Genomic DNA, 27029 nt, shown 5'->3' with positions numbered 1-27029 from the left:
AGGGATACAGGCTGGAATTCGAAGAGATGCATCCCCGCCGTTTTTTCAAATCGGTTCTGCCAGCTTCTCCGTCAGAAAGGGAGTTAGTGTTAACTGCAATTGAAAAATTGTACCTGCAACAGGTGATAGTCAAGGTTCCTCTTCTCCAGCAAGGAAAGGGGTATTACTCAACCCTGTTTGTGGTTCCGAAACCGGACGGTTTGGTCAGACCCATTTTGAATCTGAAATCCCTGAACCTGTACTTGAAAAAGTTTAAGTTCAAGATGGAATCGCTCAGCGGTCATCGGCAGCCTGGAGGGGGGGGGGGGATTGGTTGGTTTCCCTGGACATAAAGGATGCTTACCTTCATATTCCGATTTTTCTACCTCACCTGGTGTTCCTGAGATTTGCGGTACAGGACTGTCATTACCAATTTCAGACGTTGCCGTTTGGGCTTTCCACGGCCCCGAGAATTTTCACCAAGGTAATGGCGGAAATGATGGTGCTCCTGCGGAAGCAGGGTGTCACAATTATCCCATACTTGGACGATCTCCTAATAAAGGTGAGATCTCGAGAGAAGTTACTGGACAGCGTGTCACTGTCTGTGAGGACGTTGCAACAGCACGGCTGGATTCTCAATATTCCGAAGTCTCAGCTGGTTCCTACAACGCGGCTTCGTTTGACGGCATGGCGGTTGAACGCCGGATCCTAGCGGAAAAAGGTATTCTGGAGGAGGTCATTCCTACCCTGATTAAGGCTAGGAAGGACGTGACATCGAAACATTATCACCGCATATGGCGAAAATATGTTTCTTGGTGTGAGGCCAGGACTGCTCCTACGGAGGAGTTTCATTTGGGCCGTTTACTCCACTTCCTTCAAACAGGAGTGAATTTGGGCCTAAAATTAGGATCCATAAAGGTTAAAATTTCGGCCTTGTTCATTTCCTTTCAAAAAGAATTGGCTTCTCTTCCTGAAGTACATACATTTGTGAAGGGAGTGATGCATATTCAGCCTCCTTTTATACCTCCAGTGGCGCCTTGGGATCTTAACGTGGTGTTGCGTTTCCTCAAGTCACCTTGGTTTGAACCACTCAAAACAGTGGAGTTGAAATATCTCACTTGGAAGGTGGTCATGTTGGTGGCCTTAGCTTCTGCAAGGCGTGTTTCGGAATTTAGTGGCTTAGTCATATAAAAGTCCCTATCTGGTTTTTCACGTGGATAGGGCAGAATTGAGAACTCGTCCTCAATTCCTGCCTAAACCGGCTCCTCTTTTCACATGAACCAACCTATTGTCGTGCCTGTGGCTACACGAGACTTGGAGGATTCCGAGTCACTTGATGTGGTCAGGGTTTTGAAGATTTATGTGGCCAGAACAGCTAGGGTCAGGAAGACAGAGGCGCTGTTTATCCTGTATGCAGCCAATAAGGTTGGCGCACCTGCTTCAATGCATAGTATTGCTCGCTGGATCTGTAACACGATTCAGCAAGCACATTCTTCGGCAGGATTGCCATTGCCAAAATCGGTTAAGGCCCATTCCACTAGGAAGGTGGGCTCTTCTTGGGCGGCTGCCTGAGGGGTCTCGGCATTACAGTTGTGCCGAGCAGCTACTAGGTCGGGATCAAACACCTTTGCAAGGTTCTATAAGTTTGATACCCTAGCTGAGGAGGACCTCCTGTTTGCTCAATCGGTGCTGCAGAGTCATCCGCACTCTCCCGCCCGTTTGGGAGCTTTGATATAATACCCATGGTCCTTACGGAGTCCCAGCATCCTCTAGGACGTTAGAGAAAATAAGATTTTACACTTACCGGTAAATCTATTTCTCGTAGTCCGTAGAGGATGCTGGGCGCCCGTCCCAAGTGCGGACTTCTTCTGCAAGACTTATATATAGTTATTGCTTACATAAGGGTTATATTATAGTTAATCGGTTTGGACCGAGACTGTTTGTTCATACTGTTAACTGGGTAGTTTATCACAAGTTATACGGTGTGGCTGGTATGAATCTTGCGCTTGGATTAACAAAAATCCTTTCCTCGTACTGTCCATCTCCTCTGGGCACAGTTTCTCTAACAGGTCTGGAGGAGGGGCATAGAGGGAGGAGCCAGTGCACACCTAGAGTCTAAAGTCTTAAAGTGCCCATGTCTCCTGCGGAGCCCATCTATTCCCCATGGTCCTTACGGAGGCCCAGCATCCTCTACGGACTACGAGAAATAGATTTACCGGTAAGTGTAAAATCTTATTATAGCATTACTTTGTAGTGCAGTTACTTAGTATTGCTAGTCCAGTGCAGTTTTATTGTTTGTGATTTCTGCATTGTACATGTGACTGTGTGTGTGCTAGTAGCTGCTGTGATTTCCATTCCGTGTATCTCGCATATACTGCTATCCCTATATTCTGTACCCTGAGGGGTGCTACGTGCGTCGGGGTTTTCATATAATAGTGTTTCACAGGATATACTCTTGTGGAATTTTGCTCTGTGTATTGCAGTCACCATATACCTCTTAGATCCTCTGTGTGTGCTCTGCTTGCAGTCACACTATACCAGGGGGATTTCTGCTAGGTACACTTTCTTTCATATAATGTCAGCTCAACAGGGTGATTATTCCATGACTGATCCTGCACCATGCAGTGCTAATGCCATGGGTTTCTCTGAGGAAAATATTGCCACTGAGGCTTCAGGTACTGGGGGTTTTATACCCCTCAGACAGTCTGCAGCAACGGGGGCAAATCAAAACCTGCCGTGGACTACCTTCTCTAATTTACTGACTACGCTAGTAACTAGACTTGCGCCCCCTATGGGACCTCCTGTGCCATTACAGCCACATATTGTCCCTGCAGTTAATCCGCCATGGGAAGATACTCTGTTCGCTCAGTTACAGCAATTAAATCGGTCTTTGGCTAAGATAAATCCTAACCCTCGCCTGCCTAAGACCAAAGGGTCATCTAAGCGGGCCATTACTTCCTCACAATCCACACATGTCTTGGATACTTCGTTCCGATGAAGATTGCACATATACGGACCCCTCGGACACTGATACAGGTGCTTCTGATGGGGAATCTGCGACACAAGTGGATGTTCCTGACCTCTTGGAGGCTTTGAGGCTGATTCTTCAAATTGATGATGACGAAGAACCTTCCTGCTACCTCTAAGAAACCAGATACGTTCAAGCGTCAGAACGTTACTAAATTAGTTTTACCCCATTCTGACCTCTTAGTTGACATACATCGGAATCCTGGGAGTATCAAGGAAGGAAATTCTCCCTGTCTAAAAAGATGCTAGCTCGTTATCCCCTCGCTGCAGAGTTAAGTAAAAATTGGGAAACACCGCTGCTGGTGGACTCACAAGTCGCCCGTCTGGTGGTGTCTCTGCTCTGCCTGTCACCTCTCTGAAGGAACAGACGGATAGCGTGTGGAGGGTTGCTTGAAGTCTATTTACACTCTTGCTGGAGCTGTGCACAGGCCTACTATTGCGGTCTCTTGGGCTGGAAAGCTATTGAGGCCTGGGTTCGGGAAGTTGAAGCGGAACTACCATCTAATTTTCCTGATAATGCTAGACAGTGTCTTTCATACATTTACCGCCTCATTATATTCAGGAGGCAACATCTGATGCAGGTATCCTGGCGGCCAAAGCGTCTACTACATCTATTCTGACTCGCCGATCCTCTTGTTGCGGTCCTGGTCTGTGGACCTGGAATCTAAAAAATCCTCTGAGGTGATCCCTTTTAAGGGAAACATACTTTTTGGGGAAGGCCTCAATAAGATTGTTGCTGACTTAGCATCGGCTCAAACTGCATGTCTACCTAGTATTACACCTTCGGCCGAGAAGGCTAAGGGTACTTCCTTTCGACCTCCAGGTAAAGCAAAGGTTCAGGCGTACCCGAGACAGGCTCGCACTTCATTACCCGCTAAGCCCAAACCTAAACGTGCCTGGCCTGCTTTCAAAACAGACAAACCTGCCGCATGACTGGGCGGGCCTCCCTCTGGGGAATCCCAGGGCGGGAGGCACACTTCTACGGTTTGCTCGGTTATGGGACCACTTCGGACGCCTGGGTAAGGGAATTCGTCACTCACAGATACGCCATCTCTTTCAAGAAACATCCCCCTCGCCAGTTCTGCTTGACAAACGTCCCTTCGGATACGGTGAGAGCACAAACTCTCCATCTGGTGGTACAATCCCTCCTAGACACGGGAGTGATAGTGCCGGTGCCTCTGGCTCAGAGAGGCAGGGGGTACTATTCAACGCTGTTCCTAGTTCCGAATCCGAATGGTTCTTTCCGGCCCATTCTCAACCTCAAGTCTCTGAACAAGTTTGTGAAAGTTTCCAAATTCCGTATGGAAACTGTTCGCTCTATTGTTTTGGCGCCCAAGGACTATATGGTATCCCTGGACATACAGGATGCTTACCTGCATATACCTATTGCGGTTTCGCATCAGCAATACCTGCGGTTTGCTATTGGCAACCTCCATTTTCAATTCCAGGCCTTACCTTTTGGTCTGACCACAGCTCCAAGAATTTTCACCAAGTACATGATGGCTCTACTCCGCCGTCAGGGTATCCGGATCCTGTCATATCTAGATGACTTGTTGATCCTGGCGAACTCTCCAGAGGTTCTCCTCTGTCATCTGGAACTGACGATACAATTCCTGCAAGCCAACGGGTGGCTCATCAACTGGAAGAAATCTTCCTTGGTCCTTGCTCAGAGTATGGTGCACCTGGGAGCTTTGTTGGACACCCACATTCAGCGGTTGTTTTTGTCTCCATGGAAGGTCCTGAAACTTCAGGACAAGATAAGATGCTTCCTCTCTCGCCCACGTGTGTTGATGCACTCGGCGATGCAAGTACTAGGCCTCACGGTGTCTGCTTTCGACATGGAGTATGCTCAATTTTATTTCCGCCCTCTGCAGAGGTTTCCTTGACTCCGGAGGTCTGCCTGTCACTGAGCTGGTGGCTACAGGACCAGCAGCTGAGCAGGGGTCGTCCCTTCTGGATCTTCAACTGGGTCCTTCTGACGACGGATGCCAGTCTGTGGGGTTGGGGCGCGGTGTTGGAGCAATACACTCTTCAGGGTTGGTGGACCAGGGAGGAGTTTCCTCCCAATAAACATTCTGGAATTGCGGGCGCAGTGTTCAATGCGTTCACACTAGCCCTGCCTCTGGTACGAAACAGGCCTGTTCAAGTACAGTCAGACAACGCTATCACGGTGGCGTACATAAATCATCAAGGCGGCACTCGAAGCCGCATGGCACTGAAGGAAGTGTCAAAGATCCTTCAATGTGCCGAACACCATCTGCCAGCCATATCGGCAGTGTTCATTCCGGGGGTCCTCAACTGGGAAGCGGACTTCCTCAGTCGTCAGGACGTACACGCCGGAGAGTGGAGCCGCCATCCGGAGGTCTTTCAACTACTAGTGGACAAGTGGGGCCTACCAGATGTAGACCTTATGGCGTCTCGACACAATCACAAGGTTCCGGTCTTCGCAGCAAGGACAAAGGATCCTCAAGCAGCATTCGTGGATGCAATGGCAATTCCATGGAACTTTTGGCTGACGTACATGTTCCCTCCGGTGTCACTTCTGCCCAGGGTATTTCGGAAGTTCAAGCAAGGAGGAATACTACTTCTAATCGCTCCAGTGTGGCCCAGACGGCATTGGTTCTCAGACCTGCAGGGTCTCTCGATAGAGCATCCTCTTCTACTTCCACAGCGCCCAGACCACCTCGTTCAGGGCCCTTGTGTCTACCAGGATTTGGTCTGGCTGGTTTTAACGGCGTGGCTGTTGAAGCTTCAGTAATGAGGCCCAAAGGATTTTCTGAGGCGGTCATTCAAACTATGTTAAAGGCCTGTTAGCCGGCTTCTGCTCGGATTTATCATAGGGTCTGGAATTCTTCTTTCGCCTGGTGTGCGACTAACCATTATGATGTATACAGGTTCAGCACTGCCAAACTTTAGGCTTTTCTACAACAGGGCCTGGACTTAGGCCTTCGTCTGGCCTCCCTCCAGATTCATATTTCTGCCTTGTCGATATGGTTTCAGAGAGAAATTGCAACTCAGCCTGATGTTCATACATTAACTCAGGGTGTCCCTCCTGTGGCTCCTTTGGATTTGTCTGTTCTGGATGCCTTACAAGAGTCTCTGTTTTGAACCTCTTGAGTCTGTGGACCTTAAGTGGTTTACTCTTAAGGTCTTGTTGGCTATTGTCTCTGCTAGACGGGTTTCAGACTTGGGTGCCTTGTCCTGTCGGTCACCCTTTCTGATTTTTCACCGTGACCGTGCAGTTCTTAGAACTCGCCCTGGTTTTTTTGCCTAAGGTGGTGTTGTCTTTCCACCTTAACCATGAGATTGTGGTTCCGGCATTTACCTCTCCAGGTTTTGGTCTCCAAAGAACGGTCTTTGTACGTGGTATGGGCTCTCCGTATTTATGTGAAGAGAACAGATTCTCTTAGATCTGATTCGCTCATTGTTCTTTTTGGTTTTCACAAACGTGGCTGGCCTGCTAATGAGTAGACCTTGGCCGGATGGATTAGAATGGTAATTGCACATGGTTATGTACAGGCTGGCCTGTCAAGCTCCTGCTACCATCAAAGCCCATTCTACTCGGTCTGTTGGACTTTCTTGGGCGGCCCGCCGTGCTGCGACCCTTGAACAATTGTGCAAGGTGGCTACGTGGTACTCTGTGAACACGTTCATAAGGTGCTATGCCTTCGTTACTTCCGCCTCCCAGGATGCTTCCTTTGGATGCCGGGTTTCTTGTGCCCGCTACAATGCGTCTCCTCCCATGAGGAACTGCTTTAGGACATCCCAAATGTTATCCCTATGGAACCCCAGTGTACCCCGCTGCAGAATTGTAGATTTATGGTAAGAACTTACCTTTGTTAAATCTTTCTGCGAGGTACACTGGGTTCCACAGGGCGCCCACCCTGATGAACTTAGCTTCTTTGGGTTTGTATGGCATTAGCCGCTGGTACCTTCTCCTGTCGTGAGAATGTGGTGTATGGGGCTACTAACTGTTGTAGTCTCTTACCTGCTACTGCATTGGACTGGTTAACAAATCTGAGCTGCAGTGCCTGAAGGTGGGGGATATAGAGGAGGCGGCGCTAAGTACCCTGGGAACAGTCAAAGCTTTTAGCCTGTTGGTGCCTCGGATCAATATCCAACGCTACACCCCGATGTTATCCTTGTGGAACCCAGTGTACTTTGCAGAAAGATTTAACAAAGTTAAGTTCTTACCATAAATCTCCCCCTCCCCCCCCCCCCCCCCCCCCCCCAAAAAAATTGCTCCGAAATTGAGTGAATTAGGTGAAGAACATGAATTTAACGGTATCTGTTTGGATGGTTGACCATGTTATGGTTGACTGTCATTGCGTCGACCACTATTGGTCGACATGGGCACATGGTCGTCACTGCTTTTTAAAATAAAAATTAGATTTTACGTTTTTTCAGCAATTGGGGTTCCTGGTCATGTTACGGAAAAAACGACACCAAAAACTGTTCAAAAATCCATGTCGACCATTTTCATGTGTCGACCATGTCAATGTCGACCTAATAACTGTCGACCTTAACATGGTCGACCATTCATACCGGAACTGAATTTAACCTTCTCCAACATGATTTTAGTTTTTTTTTTAAATAAAAATGATTACATTTTCCATTTAAAAAAAATATATATATTTTTTTTTAAATATCATTTTTCTGAAACATCAGAACATCTGTCCGGAATATCGGTGCCATCTGAACATAAATAACATTGCGACCATCGCAATATTGCTTTTTAACCCCAAGACCAGATACACAGGGGGGTCTGGGGATGGCTTGGGGAGGTTAGTTTACCCTTTTCCAGCGGCTGCCATTGTCTGCAGCCGCTCGGGGTGGGGGGGTCCTGCCGTGCTGACCGATCAGCAACACCGAGGGGAGGGTGCAGGTAGGCGGAGGGAAGTTTCCCTACCCTGCCGCTGCGAGCACTCTGTCTGACTGGTCGCATCCTGTATGACCAGGTCAGATAAAACACTTGCTGGTGTGGTTGCATCTGATGCGAACATGCCAGGCATGTGGTTAAAGCTTATCTTCCTTACCTGTACTGGGATGCCGCCAGGACTTCAGCGTGGGTAATAAGGATGAGTTGGTATTACTGAGAGTTAAACAGTTCATTAATTAGGTTTATATTAATACCTACCTGGCAATATTATAGTATATTTGTGCAATGTAATAATAGCAGTCTGTATTTCACAATAGTGCAAATGAAGTAGAATATAGTATTCAGTCAGCTAGAACCTGCAAGTGGTACAGCAGTATTTAACTATATAAATGAGACGGCAAGTAATAGTATATAGCACAGCATCTGATCATTGTGTGTAGTTACGTGGTACAGATCCGTGTCTCACTGCGGTTACTGAACTACGTTACAGAGCCAGACGTTCTCATTGCTGGACCCACATCCTATGGTAGGTGTGGATGAGCCTCTAGTTTGTTTATCGTGTAAGTGGATTTCTATTAAATCTGATATTTATGTAGCGAGATGTTCTCTTTATTTTATACATGACATCATTCTAGATAGATACTCCTTAATATTGGTCCATGGGAGGAGAGAAGAGTTATTGGAGAGGCTCTGTCTCCACCTGTGTATAGTAAGCGCAGTTAGACCCAGGTCTGTTCCTGTGTAATGCACCACTCTGTTAGATGTTATGTATATTAAGCGCAGTTAGACCCAGGTCTGTTCCTGTGTAATGCACCACTCTGTTGGATGTTATGTATAGTAAGCGCAGTTAGACCCAGGTCTGTTCCTGTGTAATGCGCCACTCTGTTGGATGTTATGTATAGTAAGCGCAGTTAGACCCAGGTCTGTTCCTGTGTAATGCGCCACTCTGTTGGACGTTATGTATAGTAAGCGCAGTTAGACCCAGGTCTGTTCCTGTGTAATGCACCACTCTGTTGGACGTTATGTTTAGTAAGCGCAGTTAGACCCAGGTCTGTTCCTGTGTAATGCACCACTCTGTTGGACGTTATGTAAAGTAAGGATATAATAGCAGCTGCCATCATCCTCTCAGTAATATATAGTGCCCCAGGCATTAGTGTTGTCATTGGCGACTTACTATGAATACTGTAACTAAACAATTCTTTATGATACATTGCTGGTGATTATTTTTGTTATAAATTATTATTATTCCATATCAGTTACTTTTTCAATGTTCTATGACCATCTTTATATATGTTACTTTGCAGCAGCTGCTGGAGCCCAGGAGGGTGAACAAGGTGCTGCCGACCAGCCTAAAAACCCCGCTGATTACGGAACAGAGAACCCTGCAGGTATGTATTACTGAGGCCTCATTCTAAACTTATTTAAAATGCTGTGTAAATGTGATAAATCCTTCCAGCCACAACCCAGATCTTCCATAACAGCCACCTGTCCTTTTAAAGCTTATCCTGGTTACCTGTACTGGAATGCCGCCAGGACTTCAGCGTGGGTAATGAGGAGTTGGTATTACTTGGAGTTAAACAGTTTTTCTCTAGCATACATAAGGGATATTGGGGGAAACTAGTACTATGGGGTATAGATGGGGTCCAAAGAAGCCAGTGCACTTTACATTTCTTCCACTGGGTGTGCTGGCTCCTCCCCTCTATGCCCCCTCCCACAGGCAGTTTAGAAATAAATGCCCTCAGGAGAGGATGCACATCTCTGAGCTCAAGAGTTTTCTTCAATTTCTTTTAAATCTTTTTATTATTTTCGGTATGCTGTCTGGGCAACCGCATACCTGCTCCATGCGAGCTAGGGGGGGGATGGTCACCGGCCTTTCGAGGTGCAGAGCCGCTTCCCCACTGCAGGACCACTGTCCTGAGGGGCTGTTTGTTCAGCGGGACACTGCGCCTTGGCTGTCTCAGCCGCAGCACGCCGCACACCCTTAACGGTGCCTGAAGGTGACATCGGTGGTGAGTACAAACCGGGAACCCCGCTAGGGGGATACCCCGGTTCAAAGTGCGGCTGACCATGGGTGCGGCTTACATGGGGAGTCCCGCTAAGATCCGCCATGTAGAACTGGCACAACAGGGCTTAACTAGCACTTGTGTGATGGTTTAAGCTTAAAAAGACACCTTTTGCCAGCATGATATATGTAGTAGCTCTGGTGCCATTGGAGGAGGTGGGGCGGGGCTACATCAGAGCGGGACCTGGGGCGTTTTGGCGGCTTCCTCAGCTTACTGCAGCCACAGACAGCGCACACGGCGCTTCCTGATCCTACAGACTCGCTGGATATCTGGTACAGGGTGTAGCAAAGGGAAGATCCGCTTGTGTACACTATCATGGGCCTATTTAGGACAATAATTAGTTTTTACTGTATTATAGAGAGCTGACAGCCTCACTGGGGCTGTGCAGCTCAGTGTGTGCTGGTGTCCTCTCTCTGTGTCTCCTCTCACATACAGTAGGACAGGCTTGCATTATTACTGTCTGTGTGTGCTATTGTGCTTACTGTGAAACATTAGTAAACACAAGCTGTGCAGTGTATGTCACGCCTAGATTCTCTCCATCTAATGACTCTTTCCTGTGAACAATGCAGTCAATCTTCACAACTCAGTGAAGAGGCTGGGGGAGAGGGTCCAGAGCCCCACTGGTTAGGGTCTCTTAAGACTATGATGTCAAATATGTCATCCCAGCTCACTGCTAATGTACAGAAAACTCAGCTACTACAACAGGCTGTTGCAGATTTAGCTGCTAGGGCAGATGCACAGCCCCGCCTCTCAAGCAGGTCCCCAGAAGCGTGGTTTGCCGGCTATATTCTCTGATACAGATGATATATAGGATGATGGGGTTGACCTGGATCCTGTTAGTGGGGCTCCAGATGCTGCTCAGGGTATTGAACCCTTCATTTTAGCTATAAGGGTTGTGTTGAAGCTCCATCTACAGGACGCTGCATCACAGCAGTCGTTTTTCTTTGTCCAAAACGAGCCTAATGTCACTTTCCCTGACTCTACAGTGTTAGATGACTTATTCAAACAGGTCTGGAAAAATCCAGACAAAACATTCCAAGTGACCAAAAAGTTTTCACGCACTTTCCCATTTGCACCTGAAGGTAGAAAGTTTTGGGAGGAACCCCCTGGGGTGGATGTCTCGGTGCCTCGCCTGTCTAAAAAGGCGGTCCTGCCTGCCCTGCGCTCCTTTACCATGAAGGATCATGGGATAGGAAGATAGACTACACTAAAATCTATATACACAGCAGCTGGTATAGCACAAAGACCGGTCATTGCGGGTTGCTGGATGACCCATGCTATTCATTCTTGGGCCATTCAAATTCAGGGGAGCCTCTCGGGGGATATGCTCTTGGTTACTATGGTAATCCCTCCTGAAGCACATTCAGGACACTACCCGTGTCCTCTGTGATTCACTCGAGATTGGGAATATCAATGCTCGTACTTCTGCCATAGCAGTGTCAGCGCGTAGGGCCTTGCGGTTGCGTCAGTGGATTGCGGATGCAGAATCCAAACGTAGTGTGGAATCCCTCACCTATTCTGGGGAATGGACTTTTGGGGTCGAATGGGATTTCAAACGTTACGGCTGGGAAATTCACGTTTCTCCCCTCTGGGGCCCCACCAGCGAGACGCTCCTATCCGGGGCCGTCTCTCCAGTCTTTCAGTCTCACAGGTTTCGATCAAAGGCCAGAGGTACCTCCAATGTGGCTAGAGGCACCAGAGGTAAGTCCAGAAAACCAGGAAGCACCAGTTCTCAGGAGCAGTCCACCAATTCTGCTTCCACTAAGGCCTCAGCATGACTGTGCCCATCCACCCCAAGGGGATCTCGAGGTGGGAGCTCGACTGCGTCACTTCAGCCGCGTCTTTGAGGCTTCCTGCCAGGTTTCCTGGGTCAGAGATCTTGTTTCTCGTGGTTACAGGCTGGAGTTCGACAGTACTCCCCCCTCAACAAATTTTAAAATCAGGCTTACCAGCTTTGGAGGATATGCAAGTTACGTTGCAACAGGCCATCCGAAAGTTGGTCCAGTCCCACGTCATTGTTCCAGTACCACTACCACAACGCGGCAAGGGGATTTACTCAGATCTGTTTGTGGTGCCGAAGCCAGACTGTTCAGTCAGACCCATTCTGAATCTGAAATCCTTGAATCCTTATTTGAGGGTGTTCAAGTTCAAAATGGAATCCCTGCGAGCAGTGATTGCTGGCCTCGAAGAACAGGCGTTTATGGTCTCCTTGGATATCAAGGACGCCTATCTCCATATTCCGATTTGGCTGCCTCATCAGGCGTACCTACGGTTTGCCATGCTGTATGCTTGTTTCCAATTCCAATCACTTCCCTTCGGCCTGTCTACCGCTCCGAGGGTATTCACAAAGTTGATGGCGGAGATGATGCTTCAACTCCGGGTTCAGGGGGTCAATGTGGTTCATTATCTGGATGACCTTTTGATAAAGGCGCAATACAGGGAGCTTTTGTTGCTCCATATCGACTGCACCATCAGTCTTCTGTCACACCATGGGTGGATCCTCAACTTACAGAAGTCCCACCTGGAGCCAACTCAGCGGCTCCTGTTCCTGGGGATGTTGCTGGATACTGTGGCCCAAAAGGTGTTCCTACCAGAAGACAAGGCGAGAACACTTCAGGGGATGGTTCGCATGGGGCACCGACCTACTCGAGTGTTCATCCATCTTTGTATAAGTATAGGAGGTTCCATGCCAGAACTTTTTAGCTGGCTTTCCTAAGCGAGTGGTCTGGATCTCATCTTCAGATACACCGGATGATATGGCAGTCGCCTCAGGCCAGGATTTACCTCCTGTGGTGGCTGTAGTCCTCCAATCTCTTGGAGGGCCGGGATTCAGGATTGGACCCGCCTCACGACAGATGTGAGTGTCAGAGGATGGGGAGCTGTCACCCAAGGGGCGCAGTTCCAGGGCAGGTGGTCAGCCCACGAAAGCCTGCTTCCGATCAACATTCTGGAACTTTGGGTGATCTACAATGCTCTGTTTCAAGCCTCTCCTCTGCTCAAGGATCACACGATCCAGGTACAGTCGGACAACGCCTCGGCAAGGAGGGACAAAAAGCAGAGCCTGTATGCGAGAGGTGCCAAAAATACTCCTCTGGGCAGAAAGAAATGCAAGAGCAATGTCTGTGATCTGGAGGTGCTGAGTTGGATCCTGTTGACAGAACAACGGTCCTGAGGGTCAGTGTACTGCAGGCATTGTGCTCCCACGCTCACACCCGCAGCACGCCGCACACCCCAAGTACAGAGCCTGAAGGTCAACAGAGTAATGAGTGACAACCGGGGACCCAGCTTGCAGGTGCCCTGGTTCTAATGTGTGACATGATTGCCAGGGCGGGCACACAGACTCCCCTTGGGGTGATCCCAGAAGTTCCCCTGCGTAGACTGGCCAGCAGCTGTGAAAATAGATGTTGGTGCCTCATTTTACACACTAGGGTACTTTTTCCAGTATAAATATAACTGCAGCTCCAGCGCCATTACAAAAAGGTGGTGCGTCTTCAGAGCAGGACTAGCGGCTTCCTGGCGCCATTTCCTGCACTCAGCGTTGCTGCAGGACTGCCAGGCAGCTCCTAACTGTCCTTTTTCAAATCTGTACCGATTGGCTGGTGTCTTATCACCTTCCACTTATCACTGGTTTATCACTTCTTTATCCCTTCTCCAGGTTAATACATCTGCCCCTTAGTATGGTCATTCCTCCAAGAACACAGTAGCAGCTGCCATTATCATCATCTCCCGGTTATTTCCATATCGTGTCCCAGGCATTCGTGTCAGCAGTGGAGACATTTATAAAATGTGAATAATGTAACTGGATATCTTGCTGATTACTGTTTTTGTTATAAATGTATGATTGTTTCATAAGTTTTTTTTTTTGTTTTGTGTTTTTTTGTAATTGACGATGACCATCTTTGTTACTTTTCAGTAATTCGTATGTTACAACAGCTGGAGACTGTCAATTCCCAGCTGGGTAGACGAGGTCCTGCCAACAAGCCTAACAATCGGCGTGGTTCTGGAGCACGGGACCCTGAAGGTATGTATTAATGAGGCCTTATTGTTATAAAAAACACTGTGTATATGCGATAAACCATTACAGCCAGAACCAGATCTAGAACAGCCGCCTACCCTTTAACGCGTATGCTGCTTACCTATACTCTGTTGGTATTCGCACCCCTCTAGTCAGCCCTTAGGTGGTATTAATCAGCACAGGTTCCTATACAAATTAGAATAGACACTAGTATAGGCAAGTCCTGGATAAATTGATGTTAGTATTAGGGAGACCCATCTATTGAGGTTTGTGGATGCATTGGATAGGCTCACACCTTTGGCCAAATGGGTGCTAAAAACTTCACTTATACTCCATGTTAATTGAAAGAGTTTATCAAAATTATTACTTTTTCATCCACTTAGCAGGGATAGGCACATTTAAATATTGGTAACTCTCTACCCCCTCCATACTCCCAAAGGTACCTCAGTGTTTTTTCCGTGCTCAGTCAGAGCACACGTGGAGAATCTCCCCTTTCTTTCTATTTTTTTTACTTTACTTTTTCATTTTTCTTTTTTACACACACTCCCTTCCCAGCTTATAAAGAAGCTTGGGTCTGGGATTGTGGAAGCTGCTGACTGCAGCTATTGGCTTGTCGGTGCTCAGGAGAGGAGCACCGCCATAGACCAACTTTGAGCTGATTGCAGGCTGAGGCTGCAAAAGGAGCTGGACAGAGCTTGTGATGAGACGCCCCGTCATAGCCTCCTCCACATTCAGGTAATGAGCGGTGAGGCAGCTCACATTGCTGCCGCTCACTTGCTGTGGCCGGGGGTGAGAGGCGGTCAGCTCACACTGCCGCCCGCCATGCGGGGTCTGTTAAATGTATTGTAAACTGCATGTCCCCCTGCTGCCTACTGCTACTGCCAGCGCACTGTACAGCCAGCTGCGGACTACCTAACAGCTGCCACTGGCGCCCACCCCCACCCTGCTGTCGCGGCTCGCCAGCTCCAATCCCTGCGTTGCTAAGGGGGAGATCTCTGATAGTCATGACGGGGGTGGGGGACAGCAGCAGCAACGGGGCTTTTAGTACTATGAAAGCACCCAGCCGCGGTCAGCCACGCTGCCGCCACTGGGCGTCTGCAGCTCCCCGTACACCTCACGTGGTTAATTTTCGTTAACCATTAGCTGTACACTCTTCCCTGCCGCGGACAGCTCCACGGCTGCCGCGGTTGGACTCTCCCTGCATTCAACCGCGCACAGCGTCCATGGTCGCGGCTCGGTCCTCACTGCTGTCTCAGCGGCCGCGGACAGCTCTCAGGCAGTGGGAAAGCTGCTGCCGCGGACCGCCAGCTAAGTTCCCTGCATGGAGGCGTACAACAGCATTGTGGCTCATGGGGAGGAAAGGCAGTGGGAGAGCTGACAGACAGACAGGGGAGGGCTAATACAAATTGGGCAGTCTGTAGGCTATTAAGCCTGACAAAAGGAAATGGCGCTCCCTAGCCAGCATTGATTTAGAAAGGGATGTGAACAAGGCTATTCAGCGTCTACTGTGCCCTGGGTTTCTTTATACTCGGCAACCTATTAACCCTCTCCTTTGATCTGTGTCTATATATTACATATTGTTCAAGCAGCAATGTTTAAAGAAAGCAGGCTTTTCAGCTTATAGACCTGTGTTTATATATTACATATATTTCACTCAGCAATAGTTATAACTATTAAGCTATGCTGTGAATTGTTTCTCTGTTGCACAACATGTACAATATATGTTCCAAAACACAGCACATGGTGGACAAATTTTATACTAACTTCCTGTTTTTCTACAGGAATTTGGGTGTCTGTCCTACAACTCTCTGCCAGGGGGGAAGGGGTGTTAGTGGGTTTTTCTGCAGTAAATCATATACTTAATAGACGTTTACTGAATCTTGCAGATGTTTCACTGTCTTACTGTATGTATTACTGTCTGTCGGTGTGCATGACAACTAACCTTTAGCGCAAGGAAATTGTCCGCTGCACGAAATGACTGTCGGTCATCAAGACCTGATCCGTGTTGAGTGCCGTTTGAGCAGCCTCTAGGCTCAGGAAATTTCAAGAACCTTGCAGGTCTTCAAAAAGTAACCGTAGTCTTCTTTGGTTTCATCGTACAACAGATGATTTCATGCCAGTCCTGGTGTCTCAATAAGAGAAGGTGACATGTCAAGGGGGCTCCATTCGTGAGGTTACTGATAGCCTCAGCCGGCCGATACGCCTGGTGCTACGTGTCACTGAGACAGTGAGACTTCTGTTGAAATAGCAACACAGATGCGGTGGCTCCGCAGACTAATGCAGGGGACAAGTAACCACAGAGTAAATGACCATTTCTGTTCCTGCTGCAACAACGTTTATACATCCGTCTGAGCACAAGCTGGAGTCCATGCTAAAGTCCGTTTATACAGCAGAAGCGGTGTTGCTTAGACCTGCTTTATTTGGAGTTTGTGTAACAAGACTGTAGAAGCCTGGCCGTACAGCTCATGTTAGGCCTGTGTAAAAAAAAAAAAAATAATGGTTCTCACCTTATACTTTTTGCCAATCACATTTGTGATTCTGCTGAGTATTTGGCCACGGCACCTATTGATGTTAAACAAGTCCGTTATCTGATTTGAGAATCCATTAGTGCGGCTGTAGGACACTGTGTTCACTAGTTGGGCAAGTAGAGTAGTATTCTGGACCAGCGTTCAGATCTTTTAGACCTCACTTCTTTCGTGGCTGTGCACAAGGAACAACCGTATACAGTACATGTGGTAGAGGACGTGGTTTTCAAAAACCACTAACCAGCTTACAAAAAAAAAGTGGCAGAACGGACTTGCAGCCATCTCACCCTTTCAAGTGGTGAGAGCACGCTTTCACACATTTCACTTAGCGTGGCCTCAGACTTCCACGGATGGGTGGTTCTGCAAATTTGTAGACCAAGATTACCCAATTGGGTTCGATTGTCTACCATCAATCCGGGTTTTCAAGACAGGCCTGCCTTGGTCAAGAGACAAAAAGGCGGTTCTGCAGTCCACGATTCAGCAGTTTTCATTCACTGACAGGGTCAAGGTTATTATTCCAATTTTTTGTAAAACCAAAGCCGGACAGTTCGGTCAGACTTACGGACCAAATGGGTCTTTCTGGCTTATACTCGACCTCAAAATCTCTGAACAAGTTTGTGAGTGTCCAAGTTTTGTATGGAAACACTGCGCTCCATTGTACTGGCTATGGAACCTGGAGACTATATAGTATCTCTCTATATACAGGATGCATACCTGCATATTCCTACTACCATGTCGCATCAGCAGTTTCTGCGGTTTGCTATTGGCAAAATCCACTATCCGTTCCAGGCTCTGCCATTTGGAGTGGCTACAGCTCATCTGATCTTCACCAAGGTCATGGGCGTGATGACAGCCCATCTCCGTTGCAAGTGAGTCAGAATCCTGACTTATCTGGACGACCTACTGATTCTGGCAAATTCCCACAATGTCCTAATCAGTCATCTGCAATGGATGGTAAATTTCCTGCAAGCCCATGGGTGGCTTATCAATTGGAATAATCCTCGCTGGTCCCAGCTCAAAGCATGGTGCACCAGGGGGGCACTCCTGGATACACACAGACTGTTTCTGTCTCCAGACAAAGTCCTGAAGCTTCAGGACAGGATAAGATGCTTCTTTTGTCGCCCCAGAGTGTAGATACACTCGGCGATGCAAATACTTAGCCTGATGGTGTCTTCATTTGACATGGTAGAGTAAACTTAATTTAATTCCCGCCCTCTACAGAGGTTAATTCTTTCCAAGTGGGACAGCCTACCTCAGAGGATCAGATCTCACATGATCACTTTGACTCCAGAGGTTCGTCTGTCACTGACCTGGTGGCTACAGGACCAGAAGTTAAGCAGGTGCCATCCCTTCTGCATCCCCGACTGGGTCCTGATGACAACAGATGCCGGTCTGAGGGGATGGGGAGCAGCGTTGGAGCAACAGTCTTTTCAGGGTAGCTGGACCAAGGAGGAATCACTCCTCCTATGTACATTCTGGAGCTGAGGGCAGTGTTCAGTGCACTCTCTCTTGCCCTGACTCTGGTACAGTACAAGCCTATTCAACTATGGTGAAACAACGCCACCACGGTGGCATACATAAACCGTCAAGGCGGCACTCAAAGCCGCATCGCAGTGATGGAAGTATCAAAAATCCTTCGTTGAGTGGAATGCTATCTGCCAGCAATATCTGAAGTATTCATTCCAGGCGTCCTAAACTGGGAAGTGGACTCCCTCAGTCACCAGGACGTGCATACCGGAGAGTGGAGCCTTCATCCAGATGTCTTTCAACTCCTAGTGGACAGTTGGGGCCTACCGGATGTAGACCTGATGGCGTCTCGACACAATTACAAGATACCAGTCTTTGGATCTCACACCAGGGCTCCTCGAGCAGCGTTCGTGGATGCACTGGCAATTCCATGGAACTTTTGGCTGCCATACGTGTTCCCTCCAGTGTCACTTCTGCCCAGGGTCCTATGGAAGTTCAAACAAGGAGGCACACTACTTCTAATCACTCCGGCGTGACCCAGATGGTATTGGTTCTCAGACCTGCAGGGTCTGTCGACAGGGCGTCCCCTTCTACTTCCTCAGTGGCCAGACCTCCTCGGACAGGGCCCTTGTGTCTACCGAGACCTGGCCAGACTGACTTTGACGGCGTGGCTCTTAAAGCATCACTCCTGAGGGCCAAAGGTTTTTTCTGAGGCGGTTATTCAGACTATGGTGAAGGCCCGCAAGCCGGCCTCTGCCCGGATTTATTACAGGGTTTGGAATTCTTACTTGACCTGGTGTGCTGATAAGAATTCTGATGCCTCTAGTTTCAGAACTTCCCGAATTCTTTCTTTTCTGCAACGAGGCCTTGACTTAGGTCTTTGTCTATCCTCCCTCAAGGTTCACACCTGCCTTGTCGTTATCGTTACAGAGAAAAGTTGCTTCTATACCTTACGTTCATACTGTCACTCATGGTGTCCTTTGGATTCAGCTTCCCTATGTACTTCCTGTGGCTCCATGGGATCTGACTGTTGTGCCATTTAAACCTTTTGAGACCTTTAAATGGCTCACGGCCAAGGTCCTATTCTTGCTGGCTATTGCCTCTGCAAGATGGTGTCAGACTTAGGCGATTTGTCCTGTCTTCTACCCTTTCTGATTTTTCACTGTGACCGGGCAGTTCTACAAACTCGACCCGGTTATCTACCTAGGGTGGTTTCATCTTTTCACCTTAACCAAGATTGTGTTCCCGGTCTTTATCTCTACGGATTTGTCTACCAAAGAAAGTTCTTTGGATGTGGTAAGGGCTCTCCGTATCAATGTGGAGAGGCTGCCTCCATCAGGAGGTCAGATACCCTTTTTGTACTGTTTGGTTTCCACCAATGTCTGGCCTGCGAACAAGCAAACCTTGGCCAGATGGATTAGAATGGTGATTGCACAAGGTTATGCGTTGGCAGGTCTCCCAGCTTCTGCTGCTATTAAAGCCCATTCTACTCGGTCTGTTGGACCTTCTTGGGCGGCCCGCCGTGGCACGTCCACAGAACAATTGTGCAAGGTGACTACGTGGTACTCGGTGACCATGTTTCTTAGATTCTGTGCCTTTGATACCTTCGCCTCCCAGGATTCTTCCTTTTGGATGCCAGATTCTCATATCCACTAAGGCGAGTCCCCTCCCTCGAGGAACTGCTTTAGGACATCCCTGATGTTTCCCTGTGGAAACCAATGTACCCTGCTGCAGAAAAGGAGTGTTATGGTAGACTTACCATGGTTAACACACTTTCTGCAAGGTACATTGGTTCCAAAGGTGCCTACTCTGGCGCACCTTCTATGGGTTCGTATGGCATTAGCCGCTTGTCCCTTCTCCTGTCATGAGAATGTGGTTCTATGTGACGAACATCTGCCTTCTCTCTTGCCTGCTGCTGAATTAGACTGGTTAACAAAACTGAGCTCTCAGTGCCTGGAGGCGAGGTTATAGAGGAGGTCCCACAATGCATCCTGGGACAGTCTAAAGCTTTAGCCTGTTGGTGCCTCTGGGTCAGGATCCACTCCTGCACCCTGATGATTCCCTGTGGAACCCAGTGTACCTCGCGGAAAGAGTGATAACCTTTTCTTCCTGGTGTTTTTATAATATTTTAATTTATAATATTAACTGCCTCTTTTCTACATGTATAAACATCCATTGCTTTCTCTCCAATACAGTGAACCTTTCCCTCTGACTGCTTACCTTATGGAACTCCTTTCTCACTGAGCCATGTAGAGCTCTGTCGTCATTTAAATCTTTACCTCCTAGATCCTTATCACTCTTGTAAACGCCAGTTATAACTGCAGTCATTTGTACTTTTACTTGCCCGTCTCTCCCGCTAAGTCTCCTCATTGGTTTGGAAGCTCCGCTGGTTAGACACTTCCTACTGTTTGAACTTGATCACAATTTTAGGATAACGTGTAGAAAATTGAAGTCACTTTTTTTTTTTCTATAATCCCCTCACTAATTAGTGGTGAATTCCAAACAGCCTTCATGGAAAATGTCTGTTGGTAAAACCTGTGGGGAGAGAAGATCTGGTTTATGGCGTATTCATGCAAAACTGTTCCTGACTTTGACATTTTGTCTCCGAGAATGTACATTGGAAAATCTTTAATTGCTTCCTCTCTGATTAGGAACATCTGTCTTTGTATGTTAACGATTTATGTAGTGACCCGGTAGACCTTTTACTTTGCAGGACGTGGATCTCGCTATAACCAGGACCAGGAGAATCCCGGACCCTCGTTTCATGATCCAACGCAGCCTACTGGAGCAGGCAAACGTAAAGGTATTGTATACGTGATTGACCTATATTGCTACGTATTGCCGGCTGTGATACTGCAGTGTTTTCTGTGTATGCTCGCCGTGTATTATAGATAATTGCTGTGTGTAATCTCCAGAAACTTTCCTAACACTCTATTATAGGAGCTCTTAGTATATTTGTCCTGGGAAATCGCTCTCACTGTCATAGATAGTATAGGACACAAATGTTGCTGATGCAAAGATGTACAGTATAAGACAAAACCTAAAAGTAAAATGAATCGTTGGCTCTCACTTGGAAATCAGTGCAACGCATTTCACCCCTTGACCCTCACTTTCTCGGGCAGTAGTTGGCCAAATGGACAGGTTCCTATAATAATAGTAATAGTCATCATCGTGTGACCGGGGTCTGGGGACCAGGGAATGACGTGAGGTATAACGTTATTCTGCTTGTTATGTACAGGATCAAAGCATCGGTCAGAATGCAGAGAGCTGCAGGAGGCCGAGATACAGAATTGTTTTTCTGAAGCCTTTTACCTCAAGAGAAACAGATGGACGAGGGAGTGGGCTTAGTCTAGTACGTTTATGGGCCGGACGCTGCGCTTACGCTGGTACACTTGTGGGCCGGACGCTGCGCTTACGCTGGTACACTTGTGGGCCGGACGCTGCGCTTACGCTGGTACACTTGTGGGCCGGACGCTGCGCTTACGCTGGTACACTTGTGGGCCAGACGCTGGTTCAGACGCACACAAGTATGGGCAAAGCAGAGACGCGTGAAAACCAGACGCATCTCCACCTTTGACTGAAGTGGCGTAACCTGGCTGTAGTGTAGCAGAATGCAGAGACGGTTTATTTGTGGGCTCAGATATAGAACCTGCCCTCGCTTGTATATGTATATCAGTGCATTATATACTGTCATTGTATAGGCTGTCCAGAGAAGCACATCGTAAACCAGTGCGGAAAGCCCCTTCAGTGTGCACTGGGGTCACTGATGCATGCAGTATATCAGTATGGAAAGCTGGGTAGCAGCTCATACAGAAAATAGGAATCCTGCAATGTAAATGTGACTTTATATTACTTTATAGGATCCCCGGACCATCAGCCAGAAGACCAGTGGCCCAGCAAGGTTCATGCTAGAGGCGGCTCCTCTCCCCCCAGAGACCCCGGTGATGGCAGAAGAGATTTACCGGCAGACTCACCCACTGACACCGGTCTCACCACATTATAGGGTAAGTGCTGATACCCCATGTCATATACAGGCCGCTATGGACAGTGCAGTCTCCTGCCCAACCCTCTGCTGTCTGCAGCCTTATATCCTCTCGCATATATTCCATGTGCGGCTGATCGCAGTGCTAGACATATTACACTGTCTTCTATCAAATACATCTGGGAAACTACTTTATTACAGTAACAGTAATATGTCAATTTAAATTTTGAATAGAATATATAGCACATGTGGGAGAATTTGCTTGAATACCCATCACCATGAATGAATGTGTATCGTAACCATCACAGAATGATTTCCAATGCTGTACATGGAATATATGTATCCTCCCTTCTCTGCCCAATGTCAGCAGCAGCAGTGTGCGAATCATACGATATGAGCCCAGCCGTTGTCGTGTAGGTGTGGGCTTATATACAAAATGATGGATCATAGACACGTCACCATTATTCTGAGCTCTGTTACTTCCTTTTTCCTAGTGAAAACCATAAACTTGCCACGGGTGGCATAATCAGCTAGTGTGTGCCACAGTAACACCTACCCCCCCCCCCCCCCCCCCTCCACCAGAGAATGTGGCCCGCAGTAATGATTAACCCCTGTTATTCAGTATCCGAGACGATGTGCTATAATCACACACCACACTGTCCGGCACCAGGACGTGTGCTATACCAACACTGAACACCCCCCCACCCCTCTCATCCAACATCAGAGTCTTTGTGCCATAGTTCCCCCCCCCCAAATATCCAGCATCAGAGACTGTGTGCTATAGTGACATTTAACACCCCCCCCCCCCCTCCCCCAAAACCTGTTATCCAGCGTCAGAGACTGTGTGCCGCAGTAATTACTTGTCATAAAGCGTCAGACTGTGTGCTATAGTATAAACGTACCCCCCTGTTATACAGCATCAGGGACTGTGTACCATAGTAACACTTACCCCCCCTGTTATCCAGCATCAGAGACTGTGGTTTACTTATTTCAATTAATACATTTGACAATGAGAGAAAATGTTACAGAATGATTTCTTGTTTGTAAAACACAAACTTTCTTTATTTAGGAGCCCATCTCCGTGTTATGGGACATGGGAGACGGACAGGAGAGGGAATACCGACACTGCAGAAATATCCAAGAAAATAGAGATTTTATCCTAAGTGAAAGCTTCAGTGTTCCAGCAATGTTACCAGTCATACACCTGTTTTACAGTGACTGCATTCATAAGGGTTTATAGTATAACATGGGGCCTCATGTATAATAGTTCTGTAACCCATAGCAACCTACCTGATAGTCCTTTCCTAAGTTGTACTACAAAGTTGGAATCCTGTTGCTTTTGGTTACAGCACATAGCAAAATATGGGTGATTCATTTTGTGCAGTGTTGTCTTTGTTAATTTACAATAAATGTTCCCCCTTTCTTATTATCAAGAAGTTTTATATTTGTGTTTCATGTCGCCCCCTTACTTGATCAGAGATGCCGCAACATGCCCGGCACCGTAACTAGAACCAAGATCAGCCTATAACTTAGACCATAAAAAAAGTACCCGTTTGCCGCATATATTACCCCTTTCCCTGCCCCCCGCGGCTGTCACATGTAGGAATTCACCGTCATAGATGGTACCCTGTGGTGCCGCTTCCACTGTAATCTGACACACATCTGAAACCGCCACCGACCGGAATTACAGTAACCAAGGGGGCGTCACGCATTGTGACCGTTCCCTGTAAAGATGAATTTGTAGTTTAATGAAAACGGCAAACATCTGACCGTGACGTCCTCTTATTCAGACACAATCACAGGATCCGTTCAACCTTCATAATCCGGTAAGGGATCATTTCTCGGTCTGGGTATAATAAACGTTGTCTCATGTTTGTTCGCTGCCCTTCCACTATAATTATCTCTGATAGGCTGATAGTGGGCTAAGTGGTGGGAGCAACAGCCTATTGGAATAATGTATACTTCAGTGCTTACAGTCTCTTCCCCGAGCACTGGGCCTTATAATTTACTCTCACAAGCGTTATCAAGAACCTCCGCTGGTCTTTTCCATTTGTATAACACTGTGTCCCACAGAAGCAACCAATCACAGGGAACAAGACTACTTCTAGTGACCGTTTCTCCAAACCTATAACTGACGCCAGTAATCTGTACAAGAGCTGGTGCCAGAGACTCTAGCACAGTATGGAACCACACACAGGAGAGCTGAACTGCAGCACGTAACACACTCACAGATTACACAGCATCTATGTATCTTTGTATTACTGAGTTGTGTAGCAGAAAAGCATTGTGCTAGTTAGTGTATATTACTGTAGCGGGTACTGACCACATTCCTCTAGGGCAGAGGTTCCCAAACGCTGTCAAGGCACCCCAACGGTCCAGGTTTTAGGTATATTCATGGCTCAGCACAGATGGTTAAATCAAATTGACTAAGGTGCTAATTAAGTCACCTGAGGCCAAGCATGGATACATTTAAAACCAGGACAGTTGGTATGCCTTGAGAACCGCGTTTGGGAACCTCTGCTCTAGTGTATTGAAAATATACACAAGTCCCATTATTATGACCACCAGCTAATGGCCAGAAAAACTGCTGTGTGCTGCAGTGAAACGGTCTGAACTGTCGATTTAGACACATGTCTGGTAGCCCCAGGTTCATTGTGACGTTGAGCTGCTCCACTGTAGTGTTGGTAGGCCCTCACGCACCTTCATAGCCAACGTTCACTTCTCATGTCAATGGCAGATGGTGCTCCGCAGTGTCCACATCAGCCGACGCTAAGTGTAGGAGGTGGGCCTAATAATGTGATAGGCCCGTGTATAACTCGTTAACACACAGGAACACTGAGATCATAAGAGACAGCGCAAATTACACCCTCAGGTACATGTGAGGAATGCATCTCTCTAGACTGGACTTTCACCTGCCTATCTCGGGTCACTCATACCTTTTATATGGTAGTTGTTTTGGCATGGGGCACTTGGGTGGCATCTATAGCCTAGGTGTAAATAGGCGCAGACACAGTCCCAGAGCTAACATTACAGCAACTAACTTGCATTAGGGGGCAAATAATTACTTTAAAGTTAAAACACCCTGATACACACTGATCCCTATACACAGGCTACACCGATATCGCACACCTGATACACACTGATCACTATATGCAGGCCACACTTCACACATCTGATACACACTGATCACTATACACAGGTCACACACTGATCACTACGGATTCCACACACTGATCACTACGGATTCTATTATCAGGAAGATAGGGCACTCTGCTACCGGCACCGTGATCGCCGTACGGTCCGTCTCCTGGGTGCTCGGGTACAACACCTTGTGGACCGGGTAGAAAGAATGTTAGGAATGACTCGGCGGTCTTGGTGCACGTTGGTGCCAACGACAGTCTGCAGCAGGTGGGATGTCCTTAAAGATTATAGGGACTTAGGCCACAAACTAAAGGCAAGGACATCTAGGGTAATATTCTCTGAAATATTACCTGTGCCACTCGCTAGCCCAGGGAGGCAGAGGGAGAAATGGGAGGTGAATGTGTAGCTTAGAGACTGGTGTAGAAAAGTGGGGTTTGTGTTCCTGGAACGCTGGGCGGACTTCTCAGTAATGTGGGCCATCTTTTTTGTCGCGATGGATTGCACCTGAATGAGGAGGTGGCAGCAGTGCTGGGGGGCAGAATGGTTAGAAGGTTGGAGGAGATTTTAAACTAGGTGCCTGGGGGGAGGGTTTAGCTAGAAACTATGGATCAAGCAGCGATAATAGTAAGGATGGAGGTAGTGAGCAGAATGTGGGTGGAGAAAGGGGGAGGGAAAGAGTAGCCGGCAAGGGTATTACCAAAACACAAATTAACGATGAATATGGATCAACAATAATACAAATAGAAAATGATTTTCCTAGCCTAAGAGGGAATACTTACTCTAATTGTATTTATATAAACGTTAGAAGCCTTACAGGGAAAAAGGGGGAACTAGAAGTCCTTGCAGCAAACAGTATGATGATATAGGTATTACTGAACCTCGGTGGGACGAAACTCATGATTGGACAGTCAACCTGGAGGGTTGTACGCTGTTTAGGACAGACAGATTAAATGGGGTGGTATGGTATGTCTTTATGTAAAGCCTTTACTAAAACCTGATATAAGGGAAGACATTTGCAATGGAACTGAAAAAAACTGAGAGGACTTTGAGTAGAAATTGCATGCAGGGGAAAGGGAACTAACAAGCTACTAATAGGGATATGCTACAAGCCGCCTGATATTAATGTGTCTGAGGAATTGTTACTGAAGCAAATAGAAAAAGCGGCAGGATTAGAAGACGTAATAGTGTTGGGACATTTAAACTATCCAGAGATTAATTGGACAAATGATTCATGTGATCCTGTTAGGGGTAATAGGTTTTCTCTAACGTCCTAGTGGATGCTGGGGACTCCGTAAGGACCATGGGGAATAGATGGGCTCTGCAGGAGACTGGGAACTCTAAGAAAGATTTAGTACTACTGGTGTGCACTGGCTCCTCCCTCTATGCCCCTCCTCCAGACCTCTGTTAGAATATGTGCCCGGCCAGAGCTGGTTGCTTTTAGTGAGCTCTCCTGAGCTTGCTAATAAGAAAGTATTTTAGTTAGGTTTTTTTATTTTCAGAGAGCTTCTGCTGGCAACAGACTCTCTGCTACGAGGGACTGAGGGGAGAAGCAAACCTACTAACTGCGGCTAGATTGCGTTGCTTAGGCTACTGGACACCATTAGCTCCAGAGGGTTCGAACACAGGATCTTAACCTTGGTCGTCCGGAGCCGCGCCGCCGTCCCCCTCGCAGAGCCAGAAAACAGAAGCCGGCAGAAGCAAGAAGACATCGAAATCGGCAGCAGAAGACTCCTGTCTTCACATGAGGTAGCGCACAGCACTGCAGTTGTGCACCATTGCTCCCACATTACACCCACACACTCCGGTCACTGTAGGGCGCAGGGGGGGGCTCCCTGGGCAGCAATTGATTACCTCCTGGCAAAAGCAGCATATATACAGCTGGGCACTGTAATATGCATGAGCCCCCGCCATTAATTTTACACAAAATCGCGGGACAGAAGCCTGCCGCTGA

General features: G+C 47.6%; 1 protein-coding gene across 3 annotated transcripts in view; it reads left to right on the top strand.

Annotated features, from left to right (window-relative positions):
- The window catches only part of LOC134980365 (uncharacterized), a 196465-nt gene extending 173092 nt beyond the window's left edge, over positions 1 to 23373 (top strand). For all 3 annotated transcript variants that reach the window (XM_063947163.1, XM_063947162.1, XM_063947161.1), the window contains exons 20-24: positions 9190 to 9273; positions 13862 to 13969; positions 20669 to 20758; positions 21816 to 21959; positions 23007 to 23373. In XM_063947163.1, coding sequence (XP_063803233.1) covers positions 9190 to 9273; positions 13862 to 13969; positions 20669 to 20758; positions 21816 to 21958 — 425 coding nt within the window. In that variant the 3' untranslated portion in view covers position 21959; positions 23007 to 23373. The remainder of the gene's footprint in view (positions 1 to 9189; positions 9274 to 13861; positions 13970 to 20668; positions 20759 to 21815; positions 21960 to 23006) is intronic.
- The last annotated feature ends 3656 nt before the right edge of the window (positions 23374 to 27029 follow it).

The sequence above is a fragment of the Pseudophryne corroboree genome, chromosome 12 (genome assembly GCF_028390025.1).
Source record: "Pseudophryne corroboree isolate aPseCor3 chromosome 12, aPseCor3.hap2, whole genome shotgun sequence".
In the NCBI taxonomy this organism is placed as follows: domain Eukaryota; kingdom Metazoa; phylum Chordata; class Amphibia; order Anura; family Myobatrachidae; genus Pseudophryne; species Pseudophryne corroboree.
This window is presented reverse-complemented; position numbering and strand designations above follow the sequence as displayed.